The 12,224-nt window shown below is 46.1% G+C and overlaps 5 protein-coding genes across 5 annotated transcripts; 3 read left to right on the forward strand and 2 right to left on the reverse strand.

Annotated features, from left to right (window-relative positions):
• Positions 1–83: 83 nt before the first annotated feature.
• GPM3 (phosphoglycerate mutase family protein GPM3) lies at positions 84–989 on the forward strand (the record flags this gene model as incomplete). The annotated part of the gene is made up of 1 exon (XM_002554449.1): positions 84–989. One exon carries the CDS (start codon positions 84–86, stop codon positions 987–989), a length of 906 nt encoding a protein of 301 aa, XP_002554495.1.
• Positions 990–1,459: 470 nt separating this feature from the next.
• On the reverse strand, positions 1,460–2,899 carry RPN4 (stress-regulated transcription factor RPN4; the record flags this gene model as incomplete). The annotated part of the gene is made up of 1 exon (XM_002554450.1): positions 1,460–2,899. One exon carries the CDS (start codon positions 2,897–2,899, stop codon positions 1,460–1,462), a length of 1,440 nt encoding a protein of 479 aa, XP_002554496.1.
• A 311-nt stretch (positions 2,900–3,210) lies between these two features.
• On the reverse strand, positions 3,211–4,923 carry THI20 (trifunctional hydroxymethylpyrimidine kinase/phosphomethylpyrimidine kinase/thiaminase; the record flags this gene model as incomplete). Its single annotated transcript, XM_002554451.1, has 1 exon — positions 3,211–4,923. The coding sequence occupies one exon, from the start codon at positions 4,921–4,923 to the stop codon at positions 3,211–3,213; it is 1,713 nt and encodes a 570-aa protein (XP_002554497.1).
• A 1,896-nt stretch (positions 4,924–6,819) lies between these two features.
• Positions 6,820–9,123, forward strand: KLTH0F06754g (pepsin-like aspartic protease; the record flags this gene model as incomplete). Its single annotated transcript, XM_002554452.1, has 1 exon — positions 6,820–9,123. The coding sequence occupies one exon, from the start codon at positions 6,820–6,822 to the stop codon at positions 9,121–9,123; it is 2,304 nt and encodes a 767-aa protein (XP_002554498.1).
• Positions 9,124–10,251: 1,128 nt separating this feature from the next.
• On the forward strand, positions 10,252–12,204 carry UFO1 (SCF ubiquitin ligase complex subunit UFO1; the record flags this gene model as incomplete). The annotated part of the gene is made up of 1 exon (XM_002554453.1): positions 10,252–12,204. One exon carries the CDS (start codon positions 10,252–10,254, stop codon positions 12,202–12,204), a length of 1,953 nt encoding a protein of 650 aa, XP_002554499.1.
• Between the last annotated feature and the right edge of the window lie 20 nt (positions 12,205–12,224).

The following is a 12,224-nucleotide window of genomic DNA, read 5'->3' on the forward strand; positions in this document are numbered from 1 at the left end:
CACATCATTTTAAGTTACTAGTCTTGGTCTTCACAAGTAATTAGGCATTTTTGCTTGAGTGCCCCCTACAGGAAAGCGTATTAATGACAGGATCAGATACGTACAAGCTATTTGTTCTAAGACATGGTCAAAGCGAGCTGAACCATGAAAACATCTTCTGCGGTTGGATCGATGCTGGCCTCACAGAAAAAGGTAAAGCGCAAGCCAAGAATGCAGCGGCGCTAATAAAAGTCCACTGCATGGCGAATTCCCTTGAGCCACCTAAGATCGGATATACTTCAAGGCTGGTTAGGACACAGCAAACGATCGAAGTAATGCTTGAAGAGCTCAACATCAAACCCAACTACAGGGTTGTAACAAAGTCGACCAATGTTGACAAAATTTTGAGGGAGGAATGGAGTCGTGAAGAGGCTTTGGTTTTGCAGACGTGGAGATTGAACGAGCGTCATTATGGGGCCTGGCAGGGCCAAAGAAAACCCACCATCTTGCAGGAATACGGCAAAGAACAATATATGTTTATCAGAAGAGACTACAACGGTAGGCCCCCTGCTGCGGACTTGAGCAGGGAAATGGTCCAGGAGGTCGATGACAAGGGCTCCTTGACAGGTTACGACTTTAAGGAACCTAACAGAAGAGTTAAGTACAATCTTGAAGAACATTCTGGCGAAACGCTTCCAAACAACGAGTCTCTCAGTGATGTGGTTGAGCGGCTCGATGGCTTCTTAAACCAGATCATTTTGAAAAATCTGGACTACTGCTCGTCAGGGCTCGTTGTGGCTCACGGAAGTTCAGTTCGCTCAATACTGAAAATCATCGAGGGAATCTCCGACACTGACATTAAAGATGTGGAAATCCCTAACGCAATCCCTCTTGTAATCGAATTGGACAGGCACACCAAGATGTTTGTACGCAAGTATTATCTGGATCCCGAACTCGCCAAGATCAACGCAGAAAAGGTCCGCAACGAGGGGTTTGAAAAGCGTGACTAATGAACAGCCGCAGTGCCCCCAAGAGCTTATAGAATGGGGCAACGGCTTAATGATTATGAGTTTATGGTATTAACCTTCAATAGTATATACAGACAGATATATTGTCAATTTCCCTGAGACCTTCCTAGTTGTCGTTTGGTGAGATGCAATGAAGTTTGATTTGATCTTCTTATCGAAAGAAGTATGCAAGTAGGTAGACTCCTTTATTCTTTTTTTAATAGCAGAAACGCACCTCTTAAAACCGCAAATCGAGAAAAGACTCGATAAGTGAAGGTATGGTTAGTGCGATTTTCCCTGGATATCATGATTTATCTTTTTTTTTGTTTGTTTTGTCATTCCATATTGTGTGTGTGTTCGAAACATTGTTCTTGAACGGATCGAGCCCGACGCCGGTAAGTTTGTATGTTCGTATGCGTGTGTACTCCTTAAAGCCTGTTGTTTTCCCTCAAGGCCTTGTTTTCTTGCTTCTCTTAGGCACCAGCAAATTCAACGTTTTCCTTGGCAAACTGAATCGCTTTTTGAGCCTCCGCACCTGTCAGCTCGTGTTTAACCTTGACATGTCGGCTCAAAGCGTCGCCTCTTGAAAAAGTCTTCTGATATCCTTCTGTACCCTGTTGCTGAATGCATATGACACAGCGGAAGACTTTCTTTTTGCTGGCGTGTATCGTCTTTTGGTGCCTTATAAGATCATAAGGCCTGGAAAACTTCTTAGAGCATGGCTCGTTTGTGATGGGGTTTACCAATGTGCAAGTGTGGACCTCTTGGCCGCTTCCCGGCGAGGATGTGACTGAGGGAAGGGGAGAAATCCTCTTCTTAATAGCCGGAGCAGAAGGGGTGGCGTTCGAAGACTTTCTTCGGGACGGGTATTTCTTCTTCCGAGTAAAGGATGGTGTGGATGAAAGAGAGCTTGGACTTGGCGTGACGCACTTGGCTTCTGTAAAGGTATCTTCGGGTGAGCTTTCACGTGAGATCCGCGTGCTCGATGGTGCTGTCGTATATTGCTCGCCCGAGCAAACCACACTACTTTTTCTGTTGTTGCGGTCGTATAGTACGTCCTCATCAAAAGTATCTTGCTCGCCGTGCTTACCTTCAGTGCAGCCCGCTGATTGGAGCTCGTTGTGAAAGCCAATCTCTTCGTCGTCTTCATCGTCTTCGTCGTCTACGACTGCAAAATCATTGCGGTCGTCATCCACAAAACTGGCGCCAGGCCTCACCCTGTCAAAAATCAGAGAATCGTCGTCATTAAGTTGGTACTCGCTTCCAGCCTCCAGCTTGGGTTGATCTTGGTCGTCCCCAGCCTCCAGCTCTTCGTCCTCGTCTTCGTCTTCGTCTTCGCTCAGGTCGTCATCAAATTCGCGGTCGAAGATAGACATGGCGTCCTGGGACATTGTAGCAGATTCTTGGAGCGGCCAGCTGAACAGCTTCTGGTTGTCCTCGTAGTAGTAGTCTGGAGGGAAGCTCTCACCTGAGTTTAGCATATCCTCATCCTCGCCCTGAAACAGTGCAGGCGACGAGATCCGGACATCCTGACCGTTGCTGGGTAGCCGCGCCAGGAAGGGGTTAACGTTCATGACGTTGTTGAGCGATACAGTCGCCTGTACGGGCGTTAGTGATGCTGGCGAAGTTTTCCGACTGTCCACCGGCTTGTCGAGCGACATCGTAGTCAAAGAGGGGTCTGCATACTTGCTGAACATTGAGTCCTTGAACTCATGGTCCGCATCGAACGTGACGCCTGTGCCGAACGCTGTGCTCTGGTCTGGGGCATACATCAAATTCTCTAACGAACGGTTTTTCCAGCCTTTGGGTGTTTGTACGCACTCCTGCCCCCTGTTGGCGATGTGGTACAACTCGTCGTCCAGCACATCCGTGAGAGTCCTGGTGAGAGGATTTAGCTCTGTTGTTGTTGTCATAAACTCCAATCCTGCGATTGAGCTGTGAAAGATGGGTCCTGAGTAGGATCTGTGGTTTTAGTCAGAATATAAAGATAACTGCTTTTTCACAGTTTGATTTTTAATTTGGAACAACCTGGCCCAACGTTTGAGGTTTTCGTATCTTGTTATCTCAACGAAGAAGATTCTAGAAAATACGTACATTATGATATATACGCCAGTCCCGCTTCATAAACACATAAACGTCTCTATCGTTAACTTGCATATTCGCATAAACGACTATCTGTATAAGGGCAAAGGTCCAGTAGCTGGTCCAACTCGAAACGGTGCCATCACAAGTTCTCTGGCGAGTAGTACAATGCCGCATCCCAGAACTCGGTTTCGAGCTTGCACACAGACGCGTAGATTTTGCATAAGGTGTCCCAGTCATCGCTCATTTGGCAGACTCGGTCCAGCAATATTAGACCTGCATCCATAGCTTCCACGTACCATGGAGCTAAATAGTCCTCGCACCAGGAGTGATATATGTCATCCTTTGGCACTGTGATCTTGTCTTTGAAATTGCGCAGAGCATTACCGTAGCCCATTAAACATGGAGACAATGCCACGCACAAGTGTACCCATGATCCGTTCCTTGCAACGTCGTCGAAGAAACGCGCGTAGTTTCTCAGAGCAGAGCCCATCTTGATCTGGTCAAAATGCTTCATGTCTGAAATATCGAACTGGCGCATCATCTTCTCACGGTGCTTCTCCATTTCCGTTTTGATCTCCGAAACAATGTGCACGGATTTATCAAAATCTTCTGTTGTGGGTGCCTTGCTGGCTGCTATGCAATGGATTTGCGCATAGTTGTCGAGGTAAGCGTAGTCTTGCTCCAGGAAGAATCTAAAGTTTTCGCGAGGTAGTGTTCCGTCAGCAACACACCTAACAAATTCATGACGAGTGTAGGTCTCCCAGTGAGGCTTGACGCGTGGGTCGGAGATGAGGTACTCGAAGAAAGAACCCGAGTCGCGTATCTGTGACACCAAACTATTGCTACTGCTTGCGGTGCTGTTGCTACGGTTTTCATCTACCCGCAGGGCGTGCGCTGAGTAGCTAAGGTCTTCGACCATTTCCTGGAGAGGTTGTTTGATAGCGTAGACGTGGTTGATGGGGCCGTTTTTCTTGACATGGGGCTGGGTCACAGTGCACCCGATCTCAATTGCATTGTGTACATACTGAATTCCACCGAAGACAGCGTGCTGAAGTGCCTCGCCATGAGCTAGGTTACTTGCGATGGCCGACGCAAGGGTGCAGCCAGTTCCATGGGTGTTTTCGGAGGTGCAGAACACGCTCCGGTAGAGAACAGTCTTGTTCCCCAAGCGCAACACATCTGTGACTCGCTTTTGACCGTTTGAGTCAACCCAGGGCGCGTGGCCACCCTTCAAAAGGACGTTGGGGCACAAAGTAGTCTTCTGAAGCTCGCATGCGACGTCAATCAGGTCTTCGACCGAGTTTAATTCAAGGGATTCGCGCCCTAGGATGCGGCCAGCTTCGTACGCGTTGGGAGTCAGAAGCGTAGCTAGAGGCGATAGCGTTTTTATGAAATCAATCACAGATTGGTCGCTAACTAGGGTAGATCCTGATGTCGCTACGAGGACTGGGTCCACCACTAAGTGTGGACGCGCGTCAGCGGGCATGGCGCTGAACGTCTCGTACAGCACCTCCACAGCAGGTTTTGTGAGCATACCTGTCTTGATGGCATCAACGCGCATGTCACGCAGACAGCTGTCAAGCGTGAGTTTGAAGTGTTCCTTGGGAATTTCATGGATCGCATAGACGCCTTCGGGCGTCTGCGCGGTAAGCGCGGCCATACCTGTCAACCCGTAGCATCTGTGGGCTGTGAAGGTCTTGAGGTCCGCCTCGATACCAGCACCACCACTAGGATCAGATGTGGCCACGGTCATCACCGTAGGTAGACGTTCCCCCTTCTTCAACGCCACATAGGGAGGAGCGTTGCTTATTGTTACCTCGCGAGTGCCAGTAGAATTGACAATACGGGACATCGTTGAAAGGAATCTACTGCCTAAAAAATCCAACTACAGTTCAGTCTTCAATCATCCGTGGATTATCAACTCGACTTCCATTGGGGTTCTTTTTTATACGCTTTGTTCACACTAGGTTATGCCGTTCTTAAGCCTTCCTGGTAATAACTCAAATATACCAGGTTTTAAACCATCAGTCCACATGGTGTTTGCCCACGTGACATACAGTTAGACGTCTCAAGGCGATCATTCACCGCAGGAACTCATTAGCCCTTCATGGACGGTGCCGGAGATAGAGCCTGGTTGGGTGATGTTTATTTATCACTGTTGCAATGGCCTGTTGCAATTTCTCTAGCCGTGTGCCCACTTCCACTCTATTTTACCAACGGGCCTTGAACATCTAAGAAATAATGGTACTCAACGTTCAACAGCCCAGGAGAAAAGACTGAATTTGGTTATACTAGCGACTTAAATACTAGGCATGTTGACCACTCTAATGCACAGGCGCCGGCGGCCCTTTGCAAGAAAAAGCCTTGGATGTGCCAACACGACCAATAAATGACCCCGTTCGAAATTGAAGTTAAAGTAGTATTGGAATCAATTAGCACTTGAAACTTCATACTCTGGAGTTCCGCGGAGCTAGAATGGCGCTGCTGCGTTTCCAACTCTAGCCGCCTAAACAACTCAGGTCTGTGCAGTGTTCACGTGGTCCTCACGTTTTAATGCGAAGGCCTAAGAATGCATAGCGCGAAGGGAGGATTGGCATATGTGTTGAAAGAAGTTTTAACTATTGGCTCACAGTATGAAATTTGTACCACTGCAGATCCTGCTACGTGGCGTGAACTGATAAAGCACCTATTAAAAGATTACGGATGAGATTTCGCTCGTAATCTGGTGATGCTGGCCGGGCAGACTGGTGGCTATAGCTGCGACATAGCCAAAGGTCTTGGAAGCTACATATATGCCTATTCAAGAGATAATTGCCAGCGTGGTCATTTTAGCGAGGCGTATTTGTATTTGCACATCTTTACCTAACAGTAATATCCAAGATAAACTCTAGGACACTAAATTTTGAGCTTCAAAAAGTGGTGAAAAATACCAAACATGATGCTAGTGATGGTTCCGGCCGCCACAGTTGACACTAAAGCTTTATCGGAACTCGATCTTTTAGTAACAAAAGTTCAAGGTCATTGCCGTACTTTGGATGCTGCTATTTTAGAGCCTCTTTTCTTTTGAAACATGCGCTTTAGAGGCAGTTTACTACCATCACGATGATCCTAAGGACTGAAGGAAGACGAGTTGATGAAAACTCTCATTTTCGTCATTTGGAAATTTCATGGATATCTCAAGATGTGCAACTAACCCTCAAATAGTGGATATAACCTCGTTTGCAATGGTCGGCTACAACTGCAAATATATCCAAATAAACCCCGTTTAACTTTTCTGGAAAGCCACGAACATTTCTCAAGTCATGCGCTTGTCTATAAATCTTCGCACTACATATGGACGCTCAACCTTTGAACGTTTCTTTGGCTATTTTAGAGACATTTTGAGGTCTCGTTTTCGATCGTTGTTTCGCATTGAGGGTTCTAGCTCATCTCCAAAAACCGCGATCTCTTTTTGGACATCGTGGCAGGCAACATTAACGCCCGAAGCAAAAGTGGGAGTGGCTGGCCCGAGGTTTGCCCCTATCTTCATCGAAAGAGTGTGGCTAGCCGCGCCGAAGGGCGGTAAGCAGATCAGACCTCAAAAACTTGACGCCCGGAATGTAAACATCGCGCGTCCCCGCAAACGCCCAGTAAGATTCGCTTGCTGCGAAACACTAGCGCCTTTAGGAGAGTCTCCAAGGAATCGCTCTGCTCTTATAGAACGTCATATAAACGCTGGCTATCAAGCGAGATCTTGGGCCTAGATTGGATGTCCTTCTCTGTCAAGAGCACTATGAGCGTCCCGTGTGCTATGTTAGCCCTATTCCTCGCTCTCTTCGTACCATGCGTAATAGCTTCCTCCGGTATGGGCTACGTTGCTATTGACTTCGCCAAGGCCAAAGGCATCTCTTACCAGGACGCGCGTGTGGGTGCGCGTCCAGCAAAATTGCAGAAACGGGCACTGTCCCAGGGTGAGACTTTGAACTCTGAACTTGTCAACAACAATGTGTTTTACTCGGTGGGACTTGACATAGGTACCCCGCCTCAGCAGGTCACCGTCTTATTTGACACCGGTTCTTCCGACTTGTGGGTCTCTTCAAATGACAACCCGTACTGTTCAAATGGAGATTCCACGGAAAGTTACGCAAACTATCGTGCAGACCTTAAATCTTCTTCAGCGCTCACAGCTGCCCCTACCACAACCATTAGTGGAATTACTATTGCGCCCACAATTGATTGTGCTCAATATGGCACCTTTAACGCCGACAGATCTACTAGCCTTTTTGCCAATTACTCCAAACCATTTTTTGTTTCTTATAATGACGATTCTTACGCACTTGGCTACTGGGCTAGGGATAAGCTTGTGGTTGATGGTGATGATATTTCAAGCCTAGAGTTTGCGGTTGCAGAAATATCCAATTCAACTGTGGGCGTCTTGGGGGTGGGACTTCAAGGCTTAGAGTCAACTGTCCACTACCGAAGCCCCAATATCTCCTCAATTTACCCAAACTTCCCGATGGTCTTGAAGGAAAACGGCGCGATAGACAAGATTGCGTACTCGCTTTATCTGAACTCCCTCGATGCTCCTTCAGGATCAGTCCTCTTTGGGGGCGTTGATCATAGTAAATATACAGGAGGCTTATACACGCTGCCTCTGGTCAACACCTATAAAGATTACGGCGTCAAAACGCCAGTGCAATTTGATGTCACAGTCCAAGGGATTGGTATTGAAAGCGAAAAGGCCTGTCGCCAAGAAACATTCACTACAACAAAGATTGCAGCATTGATGGACTCGGGAACAACCCTCATGTATACTGCCCCCGAAATTGTTAACAAAATAGCGCTTTATGTGAACGCTAGTTTCTCACCAGGATACGGACTCTTCATGTTTCGTTGTCCTTCAGATGGCGACGATACACAATTTATCTTTGATTTCGGCGGATTTCAAATAAAAAGCCCCTTAAGCAACTACATTCTAAGAACTGACGATGAAAATATTTGCGGATTGGGCTTAATTTCCAGTAACCAGGGTACTATTTTCGGTGACGAGTTCCTGGCTTCCGCATATGTTGTCTATGACTTAGAAAACTTAGAACTGTCCCTAGCACAGGCTAACTGGAATCCAGGGTCACCAGAAATTGAGAAAATAGTATCTGAAATTCCACGGGCTCAAAGGGCGTCACAGTACTGGAACACTTGGGTTTCTGACGAGGAGAATATGGCCCAGGTCACTCGCGATATATTCACTAAAACTTTAGCTTGCTCCCCAACTAACGTGAACAGTACAATGCCCGCCACAAACTCAAGTTCTTTCAAGACTTTGAACAATAGCACAACATCGACACTGACTTCTCACTCTGATTCATCACACACTCTGGGCCAAAATAGTTTTAGAACTTCAGTAAAGCCTCATGTGTCAAGCACTCGTAATGGGAGCATAATTTCAAGCACAAATTTTGCGACTAAGGCTCCTTCAAGAACCGAGCAAGCAACATACCTCTTCAGTTCAACCTCAAGTGTGAAAGCAAGTCACTTGAATCACAAATCTCATAAATTGGCCGAAGCTTCCACCAAAACTCCATCTTGCAAAACAGATAAGCAAACTATTATCTCCAAAGCAAGGTGTGAATCAACCATTGGGCCCGTGACAAGAACCGCATGCCGCTCTTGTAGTAGAGCGTCTAAACATCTTACTCGCCCCAGTATTTATACAACAGTCACCGCGACTGGTACCAGGCTCATCACAGAGGTCGCGACATGTCACTTATGCGAAACTGAGGCTTCTCGGGCTGAAAATGGCAAGTCTGTGCGGGAAATCACTGCAGAATGCTCGTCTAAAAACTTGAAAAATGCCAATGCCAAAAATAAAGAAGCCAACACTGAAGTCTGGCTGACAAACTCAACTCAAATACCTATTGTGACTGTTTCTGGTCCCCTTCAGTCCATCAGCGTCTCTTCAAGTACCTCTTTCGAAGTTCAGTTAGTAGCGGGCTCGCCAAATCTAGCGACTCCAAAATTGAGTCTGGGCGCTTTCCTCTTCGCGATTCTGGTAGGAGGGGCGCTCTCTTTTTGATGCTTTTTCGAGGAAACTGTCTTGATTCAACATTCTTTAATATGTTTTTACTCAGCATCCTGCATGAAGCTTGGGCACCAAACTTGAAACACTGTTCCTGAACCGAATGCAGATTAAAAACAAATACCAAATCATAAATACTACGCATGGGAACAATCGGCTGCAGTGATTTTCCCATTTTTTGACGACTTCGATCCAAGTGCCTTATTGACATTAATGTCAAGTATCACATAACCGAGCATAGCGGCAAGACTTGAAGTTTAGAAAATTCGTGCCAGGTTTCGTATTGAGCCTCTTTATATACTAGGGGGTGCAACTGGTTGAGAAAGTTGTTGAGTGTCAGAGTTAGCTGGAAAAGCTTTCTGCTGCCATGCTATTGCTTCTAATCAACTAAAACTCAAACTTCAAGCAGCCAAGACTTCTCTCTATTGTGCCTTTTCGAGCGGCATGCCTTTTTAGACACTTAAGAGGTTTTGTTTCATAAATTGCCTACAGCTTCTTTTCTTAAAGTTTTGGTCCACCTAAATGTATCCTGCAAGATTTGTATGGGTAAGAGTTCTTGTAGAGTAAATCAAATTTTGTTTGAATGGAAGTCGTTGTTATCCCTCTTTTTTCGCCGTCGTTACTAGATTTCAAGATGATTTATGAGACCTACTAGTTTAGTCTCCCCGGCAAGCCTTGAGGCTGAAAGTTCAATTAAATCCCGAGGCATTGCTAATCGTTATTCGAGGTACCAACCCAGCGATTACATCCTAGTCCTATTGTAAAGGATGAGTTCTAAGAATCGACAGGCACCTTTTTTCTCCCTTGACTAGTAATGCAATTTCATGATATAATTTATGTAGTTCTCTTCATACAAGAAAGTGTGTTAGAAGCTGCGACAAAACACAAATGCTCCGATTTTTCGGGTACTTGTTTGAGAAAGAAGCATTAAGGTAATGCGCTCATTTAACTACAATTGCCGCTTTGACACATATTAGCTTAATTCTGTCTCCGCACGTGACTGATGGACTTGTTAATTGATTTATAAGTGGCGGAACACCGCTTAAACAATCACTTTCTATCTTCGGGACGTTTGAAAGAAGAGCTCGCCTTATTGGGCATCCGTTTGTTCCCGAGTATTGTGCCATGATTGATGCGGTTGGAAGTGGCACATCGCTGCAAAGCTTGCCGACTGAAATCTTGATCAACATTCTAAGTCATTTAGACGAAAAGGATCTATACGCAGTACAAGCTACCTGTAAACATTTCCGGGATATCATCAATGATGAGGAGCTTTGGAAAAACCTGTTTGTGTCGCGGATCAACACTCGGCTATTTCCTTCCTTCTCGCGCTCTTTGAAGTTTAGTGTAGAATATGTGGAGAGAAACCGTGGACTCAACGAATGGAGGCACAATAGGGCCATAAAGACCAGATATACCGTGGCGACTCAAAACCAGTACAACCAGCTCGAGCAGATGGTATTCGATTACCCCCGCTGTGCGTGCTATAGTGATGGCGTCATAATGCTGGTTCAACTGCACTCCAGAAGGCGTAAAGATAGGTTAACATACATGCCTTGTACAACACCACATGGGTGTTCTACTATGCATTTTAATATAAACGCAGCAGTTTTTGGGCGATTCGATGGCCGTGTTTTCGGCAAACTTTTGACAAACAAGTCGCATCTGTGCCCTGTCACTGAGTTCAATGCCATGCACCGCTCCTGTGTGACGGCCATCACAACAGCCGCACTCGAGGACTCTTCAGAAGACTGGTGTGTAAGCGGTTGCGAATCAGGACAAGTTATTTGGTGGCGCGAGGCTAAACTGCAGAAGTCTTTGCAGATTTCAAATAAACCCATTCTGCGACTTGCTTTGCACAAAGATTGGACCGTAGCCGTGGACTCGGAACACATTTGCATTGTCCAAAAGATGGACACCATTTTAAGGCTAGACATTCCATCCAATTTGAGGCGATCTCCTAATCAGATTCAGTTTTTTAAGGTTGATTTTGGTGGGAAATTATTGGTATTAGGTGATACAACTGAGATTTATGTTATATCTATTGACGTTGATCAAGATTTTGGCCACACGAGGTCTTTGCGATTCGAAAACAGTGTGCAAAACGTCTTCATAGATGAGGCGACTGCTAAGAGAACCCAAGATGCTTCCATCGCTGGTGGTGACGGTTGTTTTATGGGCATTTTGACCGCTGACAACTCTGTTCACACCGTAAACATTCGCACACCTGGTTCCAATCTTAGCATACAAACAAAACTCACCTTTATTGATGAGGTTCATGTTGCTCAGATAAACAATTTGGTGCTAGTATGTGCTTTTAGTGGCTCCTTGGGAATCTTTGATGCTGCAAATGGATCTGAACTGAGGGTGGTACGAAAAACTGAGAAAACCCCACAATTTTTGGGAGTCTCCCATGGCCGAATGATTGTGGGAAGTGGTAACGTTTTACATTTTCTGCAGTACGCCGGCCTGGAAGACAAACAAAAGAAGACAGGATCTTCGCAAGTAACCAGAGGCAATAAATGGAACGAGGTGTTACATTCCCAGCTAGACCTCTATAATGAAGATGAAAATTCTCGTTTGCAAGAGCAAAAGAGGCTTGAAAAGCTAAGGCGGAAGTTCTTGGGTGATGTTGACGATGAAGAAACTCAACTCCGGATAGCATTGATGGAGTCTGAAGCTGCGGCTGCGAACTTCCCTTTTTCTGCCATGAAAGAAAGCAGTACAGAGCCGGATGAAGAACTTTTGAGGGCCATTGAAGAGTCCAAGCTTAGCTTCGAGAACAGTTTAGCCAGCGATGAACAGGGCGAAGACTTGGAGCTTCTTCGAGCAATTCAGCAGTCAAGGGAGGAGGAAGAGTCTCGGCGGACCTCGCGTAGGTCGCAAAGGAGAATGGCCCCTCTTGGCGAACTAGTAGGCTCCAGTAGTATTGAGCCCCAGAGCAATCGGCAGGAACAGCGTGCTAATCCCGTATGCCTGCAATCTCAAGCCTCTGAAGTTTCTCCCGATCAACATAGACACTTTGAAGATGAAGAGCTCGAACTTGCAAAAGCATTATCTCTAAGCGAGTTGAATTGATGGGTTGACATCACAAAGTC

The sequence above is a fragment of the Lachancea thermotolerans genome (genome assembly GCF_000142805.1).
Source record: "Lachancea thermotolerans CBS 6340 chromosome F complete sequence".
NCBI lineage: Eukaryota > Fungi > Ascomycota > Saccharomycetes > Saccharomycetales > Saccharomycetaceae > Lachancea > Lachancea thermotolerans.